The sequence below is a fragment of the Eulemur rufifrons genome, chromosome 2 (assembly GCF_041146395.1).
Source record: "Eulemur rufifrons isolate Redbay chromosome 2, OSU_ERuf_1, whole genome shotgun sequence".
NCBI lineage: Eukaryota > Metazoa > Chordata > Mammalia > Primates > Lemuridae > Eulemur > Eulemur rufifrons.
Genome location: NC_090984.1, coordinates 31,783,839 through 31,796,733, shown reverse-complemented (window position 1 = coordinate 31,796,733; position 12,895 = coordinate 31,783,839). Strand labels below are relative to the sequence as shown.

General features: G+C 38.1%; 1 protein-coding gene across 1 annotated transcript in view; it reads left to right on the top strand.

The window, feature by feature from the left end:
- Positions 1–12,895, top strand: part of USP3 (ubiquitin specific peptidase 3) — a 186,991-nt gene that overhangs the window by 13,720 nt on the left and 160,376 nt on the right. The window contains exon 2 of the mRNA XM_069482975.1: positions 12,405–12,465. Within this exon, the coding sequence (XP_069339076.1) occupies positions 12,405–12,465 (61 nt within the window). The remainder of the gene's footprint in view (positions 1–12,404; positions 12,466–12,895) is intronic.

The following is a 12,895-nucleotide window of genomic DNA, read 5'->3' as shown; positions in this document are numbered from 1 at the left end:
CAGAGAAAATAGTTCCAGAATTGCTAACTCATACCATGCAGAGAAAACTCCTTATAACTAGAGTTCAATATTTGCTTACAGTTCTGTCTGTACACTGACAATATATAAAGTATTATGTTCAAAAGTTGTTTGGGTTCATTTTCTCCCCCATTTAATACACTTATTTATTTGATACACAGGTTCATTTGTTTGTGTTTGATTTCCACTTGAGATTTTTTTTTTTTTACCTTATCCTTGCTGATTTTATTTTACCTTTTGAGTATATAAAACATTAACATGGTTCCAAAAGTTACAGTTACACAGAAGCTGTACCGAAGTGTCAGTACCCGGTCCCTTCCTACCCATCCGCTATGGACAGCCAATTTCATTAACTTCTGATTTATCCTTCTTGTGTTTCTTGTTGTAAAAATAGGCAGGTGGATGAGTATTTTCTTATTTTCTCTTTTTTCTTTTACAAAAGCTAGCAAACAATATACACTCTTTTAGGATTTGCTCTTTTCCTTGGCAGTATATCATGTATCTCACTCCATGTTTGTGGGAATTCTCCTTGTTCTTTAACAGCTTTGTAGTGTTCCTTTTGTGGATGTGCCACAGTGAATTCAGCCAGCCTCCAGTCCTCCTTTGTTTCTGATATTTTGCAGTTACAAATAATGCTGCAATTAATAGCCTTGTACAAATATATTTTTGTATTATTGGGTATCTTCAGGGAAGAATAAAAATTTAACTTGTTAATTGTATGAGCAGTAATGTGTAAGTGGTTTTGTGATAATACTTCAAGCTATTTGCCTGCCTGTTCCTATGTTCCTGTGTATTGTGGTTTTACAAATATATTCAAGGCTGCTAAAGTGAAATATGTTATTGCAATTATTTTTCTGTCTGGGAAACCTTGAAATCAGAGAGCTGGAAGTGGCCTTGGGAACATTTTTAGTCAAGTAGTAGCTAATCATATGCTCTGGGTCAAGGTTCATTTTAAGCAGTTCACTGTTCCTTGTACGAACTCATCAGTGCTGTTGATGGTCTGAGTGCTCAGACCCAGCTGTTTCTGGTACTTCGTCCTTACTTTTAATTTAATTTGCATTAGATTCCTTCATGTTGAACTGTTGACTGGCTGCTCCCTGGCATTATAGAATGGCAGTAGGACAAGGCGGTTACACATAGGCTAGAAATAAGGATTTTAGCATCCATTTTCTCTGATAGGTTTCAGAGGATTGATTATGAACTGTAGATCCTCAGAGGAGTGGCATCTTGGATTCCCAGATAATGCTGCTGGTCCTCTCAGGTGATTGATGACTTCTAGTCTTTTGTTCCAACAAGTGAGCATTAGAGTAGAAGGGAGACCTCCTGCTGCTTTGCTAGATAATCATATAAAAGATTGGCTAGCATACCTTCCCTTCCAAGGGGCCACAAATGGGTTACATATGTGTTGAGATAAATAATCCCCTCAGCCTAGGGGTGGCTATGCCCCCAAGCAGACCACTTCTAGCTCTGAGAAGCCTCTTCAGTTTATGTTCATGTGCCATACAGATGTTATTTTCTGTGCATGCCCTGACGTGGAAAGGGTTGAGAAGGTAGGCTAGAGCACAGTCTCAAAATCAGCCTCTTAGAGCCAAGGACATTGCTCCTCCCAGAGAAATAGGTAATAAGGTGGATAAAGAATTGAATTATTTACGGTAGAAGTTAAAATCTACTGGTCCATAAAAATAAACTGATAATCATACATTAAATCTGATATGATTTGAAATTCCTATCCACTCCTTTAATGAAACAAAAATTAGAAGTTAAAAAATATTTTTAGATGGCTTAGCCTGTAACCCCATTGCACTGGATATTGGACTACAGAACCATTCACATTAAGAATTTAGCATCTTGCTCACTTAGTCTGAATTTTGACATTTTCATTCATTGCTGCACTGATAATGTCTTTTTTTTTTTTTTTGAGACAGAGTCTCACTCTGTTGCCCGGGCTAGAGTGAGTGCCGTGGCGTTAGCCTAGCTCACAGCAACCTCAAACTCCTGGGCTTAAGTGATCCTACTGCCTCAGCCTCCCGAGTAGCTGGGACTACAGGCATGCGCCACCATGCCCGGCTAATTTTTTGTGTATATATATTTTAGTTATCCATATAATTTCTTTCTATTTTTTTTTTTTTAGTAGAGACGGGGTCTCGCTCTTGCTCAGGCTGGTCTCGAACTCCTGACCTCCAGCGATCCACCCGCCTCGGCCTCCCAGAGTGCTAGGATTACAGGCGTGAGCCACCGCGCCCGGCCGATAATGTCTTGACAGTACCCTAAATGGTTTAGATACCTACAGTACATTTTGGTTGATTAGATTGATGAACTAGGATTTAATATCTGTTCTTAATACTTCTGAGTTCAGTGTATTTCAGAACATTTTTTGACACTTGAGTTGCTTCTGTACTTATATGTTTTATTTGAGTAGCATTTTATTAAGTTGTCTAAACCTTACACGTCTTTCAAACTGTGCTTCTAAAATGCATTTTCCGTTAAGCATTTTACATGAGATATCTAAAATTTAATAATTCTGACATCAAAATGGTTATAATAGTTACATGAATTTTGAAATAAGATTATTAAAATTGAGTTTTTCATTCATTTGATGATTTCAATATAATTGAATTTTATGTCAGGTCTAGAAGGAGTTTCTAAGGGATTTTTGCTGACTTTAATGTGTCTTATGTATTTGGAATTTTTCTGTGAAAAGAAATTGTCAGCTGCAATTCTTTTAAACAGTGTAAACTAGAGAAAAAATCTGAAAATTGTTACTCATCGTATAGGTGAGCATATGTTAACTGCAGTGTATGTGATAACAGCCACCAGCATTAACCCCTGACAGCCGTTTTATTCTTTTTAACATATTTTTTAAGGGAAAGGAACTGACATTCACTGGGTGCTTTCTATTTGTTAGGTCCTGTGCTGTGCACTTTATATAATTTTTCTTATGAAATCCTTACCATAGCCATGTGAGGTAGAAGGTGGTATTTGTCCTGTTTTACAGGGAATAAGCAGGCTCTGGAACTGTTAGCTTAAGTTCATAGAATAAAGGAATGATAGAGCTAGAATGTAAACTTAAGGCTGTTGGCTCTGAAGCCATACTTGGTTCGTTATGTCACATCTCTAACATGTTTATCATGAGTCTACAGAGTAACAGTTAAATTCCTACAAAGGCAGGTCATTCTGTTTGATACATTTTTGTATAAAAGAAGGAAGGAGTTCTTCTGGCAGGATGAAGGTCAAGGGCAGGTAATCAAGGTCCTTGACTAGTTCAACAAGAACAACGTGGAACAGAGTTCTTGTCACTGTCTCCCCGGGCCAGCCATGGAACAGTTTGCTAGGAACTTCATGAGAAACTTGTGAGTACTTCCTCAGAAATCTTGGGATTCTGATTAGGATGTGGGCTCTTGATCCCAGCTACAAAGGCCTGGTATCAGGCATTGCAGGGTGGGATGGAGATCAAGTCACGCCGGCTGGGGAATATGTCAGAACTCTTGGGTAAAGATACCTTTGGAAACAGATGGAGTAGGATGCTGTCGACTCATGATTATTTAGAATCAGTTTTTCAAGTTTAGTCTTCACTAAAATCTGAGGTTTCCGAGAATGCTTATTAAATAACATAATCTAGAGAAGCAAAAGGAATGAAGAGTAAGGCTTTGTAGCTTTTAATGAAGAGAAAGGGAGTTCCTGCATGTGCCTCTGGTGCTTTCTTAATCATTTTTACCCAGAATTTGGGATTTCTGTGGAAATAGTGCTTTTGAAATTTTGAAGATTTTAAACCTGTTTGTACTGAATTTCTGTTTTTATAATACAGAGCAACGTTAGGAGTGATGTTTGTGCTCAAGAATTAGGTTATCTTGTGGTAGTGGCAGCACATCTAGATTTGAGTTATTAAAATAATGATGCAATAGAGAAAGATCCAGTCCAAAGTTGAGGGTAGACTGCCATGTCGTTACTCTCACTGCCTGTGTTGTAGGGTGGATAGTATAGTCTTTGGACAGTTTTGATTCCTATGAGTTAGAACCTCTTGAAGTTCCTTTTCCATCCTTACTTTTACTTAAGCAACAGTGTCAGTAATTCCAGTGAGTTGTTTGGCGGGTATGGCTGATGCTGTATCACTGATACCCCTCCCTCTGTAAGTGGTGTTCTGGTTATCTGTTGCTGCATAACAAATTGTCTTACATCTGGTAGTTTAAAACAACATTTTGTTTTGCTTATAATTTTGTGGGTCAAGAATTCAGGAAGAACTTGGCTGGGATTGTATCAGGTGGAGTACCTGGGGCTGGAGCATCCTCTTCCAAGGTGGCTTCTTAATTCATATGTCTGTTACCTCTGTGCTTCTTGATGTCTCTCTGTCCCCCATGGTGTCATAATCTTCAGAGTCTCTACACATTGTTCGGCTTCTCACAGTATGTTGGTCTCAGGGTAATCAGATTTCTTACATGGTGGCTGGCTTCCCTGAGAGCAAGCATTCCAAGTGATAGCAAGGGGAAGCTGCGAATATCATAAGACCTGGACTTGTAGATTGCCATATTCAGTAGGTCGGGGAAGTCACAGACCCTGCCCAGATTCAGGGAATTAGGATATTGGCCTTGCCTCTCCATGGGAAGAGTGTGAAAGAATTTGTGTCCATCTTCAATTTATCACAGGACTGTTAAGCAGAAGGGAAAGGAGAAATGCTGACCTGTGACTTGACAGCAAACAGTCTGCTTATCTAATGATTCAGGAGAGATTGACTGTCAGCCTGGAATGAGAAGGGAATAGAGGCAAGAGAGATGCCAGGAGGAGGAAAATGGAAAATATTTCATGGGGAAAACAGAGAGGAAACCAAGATAAGCTTCGCTTCATAATTATCTCCTCTGCCTTGGCTCTGGACCCTTGGTTCTGTCCTGTGATCTTGGCCCTGAGTCCCAGCCTGCCACTTCTGACCACTTGGACTTGGTGCTCATGCTTGGCTTCCTCCTCCAGTATTTGGACCTCTGGTTAGTTTCCCAGGCTCTTCTTTGGCTCACAGCTTTGGTCCTGGGTACCTCCTGTGTCTTTTTACAAGAACTCTCCTGTTACCCTATTTCCTGAAAGTCCAGTACCTACTCTCAGAATGAATAGCATTATGAGGGATGGGGGATATCAGGCAATAATTTTGGCTGCATTCAGGCTGCTTTGGCACCTTTGGCAGTTGCTCAGAATAGCTTGATTCCTTCTTTTCTGGAGTACCTTATGGCTCAGTTCTGGGTCTCTTTTTATGACTTTAGGGGACTCAAGTTATAGATAGAAGAGACTTCTGAACTTTTAGGATAGAATAGGCTTATGAGCATGCAGCTCAGAGAGCATTTATGGTACATAGAAGATAATAGGCCTTGTTCTTAAATGTCTGCAACTGTATCATTTGGAAGGTAAGTTGGGTCAATCTGGAATATCTTTCTACTTATATGTACTAGAATATTTATATGATAGAATTTTTATGATGATACTGTCCTATCCTCTAATTATTAATATAAGAGGAAGAACACTTTTACAATGGATACTTCAATGGAGTGTGTGTGTGTTTTAATAACAGCTTTAAAATTTTCATTGATTACTTTTTTTTTTTTTTTAAACAGGATCTTGCTCTGTCGCCCAGGCTAGAGTGCAGTAACACAATCATAGCTCACTGCAGCCTCGAGCTCTTGGGCTCAAGCAATCCTCCCACCTAAGCCTCCTGGCAAATTTTTAAATTTTTTATAGAGATAGGGAGAGGGGCGGGGGAAAAAAAAAAAAGAGATGGGGGTCTTGCTATGTTACCTAGGCTGGTCTTGAACTCCTGGCCCCAAGTGATCCTCCTACCTCAGCCTCCCAAAGTGCTGGGATACAGACGCCTGGCCCATTGATCTCATTTTTACAAATTCATAGAGTTGAAATCTTGGATTTTCATTTAATTTACCACTTATGCCTAAAAATTTAGAATACGTTCACTTCATTAGGGCAATTTTATAATAGCAGTATCTTTAAATTTAAAACATTTTAAATTTAATTTTTATTATAAAAGAAATAATGCTTGTTGAAAAACTTCAGACAATATAGTTGAAAACGAAAGTAGGTCCACATTGGCTTCAGTCCCCATCTCACTCCTTTTACCTAACTGTTAAGTTACTATACACTCTTCCAGACTTTAGAAAATTTATACACAGGTATGTAATATATACATACATAGAGAAACACATAGTGTGGTGTCTTTCTAAAGCAAAAGTGGCAATCATCTGGACTCACTGCTTTGCAATGATCCATTCAGTGCCTTCAAACATTGTATGAGTTTGAGTTACAGCTCTGTCACTTACTAACTTAGTAAGTTATATAACTTCTCTGTGCTTTGGTTTTCTCATCTATAAAACAGACCAGGTAATAGTATATACTTCATTGGATTGTAGAGGATTCAATGAAGTAATACTCCTAAAGTGGTTTCAGTAGTGCCTGGCACACAGTATACACTATGTACATGTTAACTAAATGGGCTGGGTGTGGTGGCTCACGCCCGTAATCCTAGCACTTTGGGAGGCCGAGGCAGGAGAATTGCTTGAGGCCAGGAGTTTGAGAGTAGCCTGAGCAAGAGCGAGACCCCCCACCCCCTGCCACGGTCTCTACAAAAAATAGAAAAATTAGCCAGTCATGGTGGTGTGTGCCTGTAGTCCCAGCTACTCGGGAGGCTGAGGTAAGAAGATCGCTTGAGCCCAGGAGTCTGTGGTTGCAGTGAGCTATGTTGTTGCCAGTTGTCTAGTCCAGGTTACAGAGTGAGACCCTGTCTCAAAAAACAACTAAATGAAAATGAACTTACTTAAAAAAACCACACGTTATGGATGTTTTCTTTCAGGTTGCTAATAATTTTCAAGTGTTGCAATTTAAAAAGTGTGTGGGAGAGTTGGTTCTGAGTTTTACTGTTGCAGCAGCATGTTTTGTCTGTTCTGGTTTTGAACAGTGAACTTCCACATACTTCCCACACCCCTGTTGCAGTGACTTGCTGTTATTGATGGGCAGTGTGGTACAAATGTGTTTGCCTCTCAGGGTTGATGGGAGGCAGGAAAAGACCTGAAAACCATTGGTTTAGAAGTTTATACTATAATACCTTAGCAATAAATCTTTTTGTTAAGCCTTTTAAGAAAATCTGATGGAAAGAAGAGTTGGAAGAATTTTGTTTATAGGGGAGGATGACATGATTGTTTCATCTAACTTTTGCCAATCCTTGTCATGTTTTTTGAATAATTGTATAATTAGAGGGGACAAAGTCATCCTCTAATATTCATTTCATAATGAAGAAATAGACCCAGAATAGTAGTAATGTTCTTCCCCCTTCTGTAGCTAGTAATGGTAGAGCCAGAACTAGAATCCTGGTCAACAGTCCTCACCTTTCTGAATTCTTGAGAAGATAAAGTGTATTCCCTCCCAGTTGATGCAACTACTGAATAATAGATGCACTGTCAATGGCTTGCCTGTCCGTGCTGTGTGCTTGAATTATTTTGTGTGTAGGATAGTGATGGAGTTGTCATAAACAGTAATGCAAGATGTTTTGTCAAAAAATTTAGAATGCCGGGAGAATTTTTTTATTTTTTTTGGTGAAGCAGAGTCTCACTCTGTTACCCAGGCTAGAGTGCAGTGGCATAATCGTAGCTCACTGCAACCTCAAACTCCTGGGCTCAAGTGATCCTCCTACCTCAGCCTCCTGAGTAGGTGGGACTACGGGCGTGTGCCACCACACCTGGCTAATGTTTGTATTTTTTTGTAGATATTAGGTCTTGCTGTGTTGCTCAGGCTGGTCTCAAACTCCTGGCCTCAAGCGATCCTCCCTCCTTAGCCTCCCAAAGGCTGTGCTAGGATTACAAGCATGAGCCACCATGCCTGGGCCCAGGAGAATTACTGGTAGGCCTTGAATATCGAATGTATTCAATTATGAGGTTCTATATAGTCAATGCACACTAAGGATATTAAAGATCAGTGGTTATGTAGAAAAACCATTATATTCACTGTGGATGCCATTTCGTTGTAAAAACTCTTTTTCTTAAGAACACAACCAGAGAACATTCTTCTGTAAACAGGCCCCTTTAAGCACAACACCCTAGTTTCCTACCCTTCTTTATCTCTCTTGATAAAGGAGCAGACTACCATTCCCTTCAGAGAATAGTAGAGGTCAAACCACTTGGGTCCGTAGGTCACCTAGATGCCTAGATGCCTTCCCTCTGCCTCTGTGCCCCTTAAGTTCTCATCTCCTGCTTTTTAGGAGAGTTCAAGCTTTGAGGGGTTTAAGGAAGAAGACTTAATGTCTGAAGCATGTTTTAGAGGCTGGGGCTCTTCCCACCCTCTCCCATGTCCAGCATATATTATAGCTTCTACCTTCTGGAAAATGACCCTGGCTCAGGAAAGGATAGAGATTCTCCATTCCCTCCAGACAAAGGGTCCCTTCTGCCAACTTGAAGAGCTTGGGGCTGAGGGTGAGAACAGGGATAGAGGAAGATTCTGAGGTCATAGCCAAAGAGGGGGGGAGTGAAGGGAACCTAGTTAGTGCCAGCTTCTGGTCTGAGATGCCCAGGGGCTGGGAGATGAGACACTGACATCAGGGTTGGAAGAATCCAAGCAAACAGAAGAAATTTGCTGGAGGAGAGGGTATCTTGGTTTGAGGAAATTTTATAATCTGAGTAAAAGATGAGATTTTACTTAATGAGACTCCACATGACCCTCCTGTGGCCAAGTGTAACAGTGTGAGAAATGCATGGCTTCCTTTTCCTTGATGTCACCTGGAAGTGTAATTAGATATATTCAAGAGCCCTTATAAGTTTCCAGATTTAATTTTTTGAACTTCTACAAATTTCCATCCTTATCACCCTTTCTCTCAAGTACCAGCATTTAAGATTAAAAAAGTAAAAAACTCTTTGGTTTAGTATTTCCATGTTTTGCTGAATAGATACTATATGCAGAGCTTTAAAATATTTTTATTGATTATGTGTGGTTTTGTTGTGTATATATGTATATATACATTTGTATATAAATGACTATTTCAGCAGTATTTCATGTAGTTTTATAGAAAAACCTAGAAATCTTTAACACGTTTCCAAGGGAAATGTGTTCATCCTACAGATAAACTTTTGAAACCCATCTGTCTATAAATTGAAACTACCTTTTATAATAAGATTGTTCTCCTAAAAGTGATTAACATAAATGGTTTTAAGATTATCTGAGATATTCTTTTATTCATACTATGACCTGTTCTATTCTTAACAATAATTGAGAATTAGTGTAATTTAAAGCCAGTATTTTTCATTCTATTTTGTAATTGTGTTGGGTTCTTAAAGGTTCTTAGATAAAATGTGTATAAAGAGAGCAAATATTTCCCAAAGTCATGCCATTTATTGGCTTCAGAATCTGCCATGCTCTGTATCTTTCTAGTATTCAAATGTTTTTCTAATGTGAATATGTTATACCCTTAGAAAGTACTGTTTGTTGCCCAGGCTGGTCTCAAACTCTTGGGCTCAAGTGATCCTCCTACCTTGGCCTCCCAAGTAGTACGGATTACAGGTGCACACTGCCATGCCTGGCAGAAAGTGAAGTTTTTTTGTTTTTGTTTTTTTTTTGTTTTTGAGATTTATTAAAAGGCATAATCATTTATTTCCAAAGTTTTTGGAAATATTTTATTTCCTTTCATTTTCTCTCCTCATCCCTTTCTTATCTATTTTATTGAGGTCCAATTCATATAACATACATAATACTAACCATTTTAAAGTGAACAATTCAATGGGATTTAGTACATCTACAATTACCACCTCTATCTAGATCCAAAACATTTTCATCGCCCCAGAATGAACTCCATACCTATTAAGCAGTTACTCCCCATTCTCTCCTCCGTTTTGCCTTAGGGTTTTTTTTTTTTTAATTTTAAATTGAATAGAGAAATTTAAAAAATTAATAAAACTTCATAAGATAATTGAGATAAAACTAGATTTATAATACTCTGTTCCAAATGCAGTAACATGAAGAAATGTATTCGTGTATGGACGGTGGGAAAATGAGATCACAAAATTGTATGTACTATGTATATGTTTACAAGTATACAAGGAGTAAAAAAGGAACACCTGGCAGGAAACACACCAAAGCAAAGTATCAGTGACTTTGCTGTAGATTCCTTTTCCTCTTACAAAGGAGGAAAAAAATCCTCCATAATTACCAAAAAAAAAAAAAAAAAAATTCCCTGGATAGTTAAAAACTTGGCCCTAAATTTACTATTGTAACATAATTATTTCAGGATGATATTAAACTCCTACAGTTTTCTTTTTCCAGATTGAGTTACAATGTTTCTTAATATTTACTAAGAGAAAAGGATTTGCTGGACTAACAAAATAATGATATTCATAGTTTCTCAGTCCTCCAAATCATACTTCAAACCATGAATACCTGTTCAAGTAAGCTCTGTTCCAATTTACTTTTTATTTTTAAAAATATATTTTATATTGGACTTTCTTTTCATACTATAAAAATATCATATTCTTGTTGCTGTGAGCCAAACAACACAAGGGTGTATAAATAAAAAGCCAGCAGTCTCCCCTCACAATAGCCTTCCCATGTAGCTATCTAAAATAATTGTTGTTAGCAGTTTGGTAGGCATGCTTCTAGGCCTTCTGTCATGTGGTTTACATGCACGTATGACAAAAGTAGACCAAATTGAGTAAAAAACTCAAACACCTTCAAGGATGGCCCTGGTAGTTAATGTGAATGTGTGAATGCACCAAGGAAAGGGAGGGCCTTTGGCTAGCTTGAAGGAGGTTTATCACTCAAAGCTTTCATATCCAAAAACAGTTGAAGCTCTGTGCAGGCCAGACAGGAGAGTCCCTTGGACGTTATATCACTGCACTCTCCTATTCTCCCCTCCTCACCCCTCCTCTCGCATATGAATATAGAATGAACATATTTGAAGATTAATTTAACTCATTAATTAGGGAACCAGTAGGATAGTAAAGCAGGCTCCAAGAGTATTTGGGAACTGAGTGTATATAGACACTGAAGAAAGAGCATTGAAATAAAATTGCTAGACTAGATACAAAACTGGCTAATATCTTACAGAATACTAAAACCACGACCTTTGGAGTCTGCTGGACAGAAATTATCTCTGCAAAATAAAAATCTACAAGTTTTTCTGTAACTTTATAGAATTTGGGTCCTAGTCAATAGTAAACAGCAGGTCAAACAATTAGGAACCATAATTAAATATCTTTGGGAGGCGCTCTTAAACAATGTTTCAGCATACATTGAAAGGACTTAAGAGTTCTCAATTGACCTTATTTCCAGTTTTGGTTAATTTTTTTTAATAGTGAGAAGGCCTGTTGTGATGTGTGATAAGGCAAGAGAGATGTAGGCAGGGACTAGATCTTGGAAGAGCTTAGTATCCTAAACTAACAAATTTAAACTTTCTTTTTAATAAGTGTTTATTGAGCACGTATTGTGTGCCAGGTGGTGGATTTATTATGATCCTGAGTGTGTGGTTTTACTGTGGCGCTCCCTGCATGCCCCTAGGAGGCTGACTAGTGGCTCTCAAGGGGTTGTATTAGGGAATCATGTGACAAGCTGCTTTGCTCAAAATGTACATACATGTTCTTTGTACATCTTTCCCTACCTCCGTGTAGATATTTTTGGCTGAGTAGAACTTATTAGGTGCTTTGAAAAAGCTTTCCAGGTGATTTTTATATTCCTCCCTTTTGAAAATCATTGCTACATGTACAGGACTTTTTTAAAAAGTAAAAAAGTAAGTGAGTAAACAAATTTACTCGCAAAATTTAAATCAGTATTTTAAAAGTTTCCATTACCCCTTCTTGCTTACCTCACTCCTGTAATACTTAATTAATGTCCTGATTATACTGTCAGCAGGAATTATGTGCAGCTATCATATATTTTATGCAACTGAGAATTACTTTGGGAAACGTAGTCTTCGTCTTCCCAATTGTATCCTTAGGTTGTGCCTTTTAATAAATAAACTGAAAGAGTTGTCATTTTTAATGGTATATGACCTGCATGGCAAAGACGTGATTAAAAGACTAGACTTTAAAAAATGTTTTTAATGGGAAAATAGGCTATCATTAACTTGTCGGGGACTGTGGTAAAAGGGAATAAGTAATAAAGGAGAAATGTATGTGTTTAACATGGTTAAGCTATTTCAATTGAGTCAGCAATTAAAACACGCAGCTGTTGTGGACATGCATTTAAATTCTTTTCAATATAACTTTAATTAGGCAGCCATTTTGTGTAAATGCATCCGCAAAGCAGGGATTTGTGATTCCAGTATACCTAAGCGGCCGTGGGATTTATGACTTAATCACAGGATAATGGGGAGAAATTGGGAGATGACATGATACAATTGGTATATTGTGTATTTTTCTTTTTATTAGTGTGCCGGTCCAACAAAAGCCCCTGGGTCTGTTTGACTTGTTCAAGTGTCCACTGTGGAAGGTAGGTGACATGCTAATTACTTCACTGCCCTGTTTGCTTTGTAAAATTTGTCTTTAAGCTTTATGTCAGAGTATTATTGATTTGGATTTAGTACCATTGTTAATCATGGTGTATAATTCTCTGTAGGGCTTCCCTCTCCAATCGAATCCCTTGGTTCTGTGATACAACTGGGAAAAAAATCTAGGGGAAAACCCCTTCATATTGATAGAAGAATTAGTTTGATTATCAAGACAGTCTACTAGTAATATTTGATTGGAAAGATGAAATAAGGATGTTGAAATCTTGAAATGAAAGTTTACCTAATGGTGATTTTTTTTCAACCTTTTGTGAGGGTAAGATTTAAACACACAGAAGTAGAGAGAGTGTAACTGAGCCCCATGTTCTAATCACCCAGCTTCAACAATTAACTAACACGTGGCCAATCTTGTTC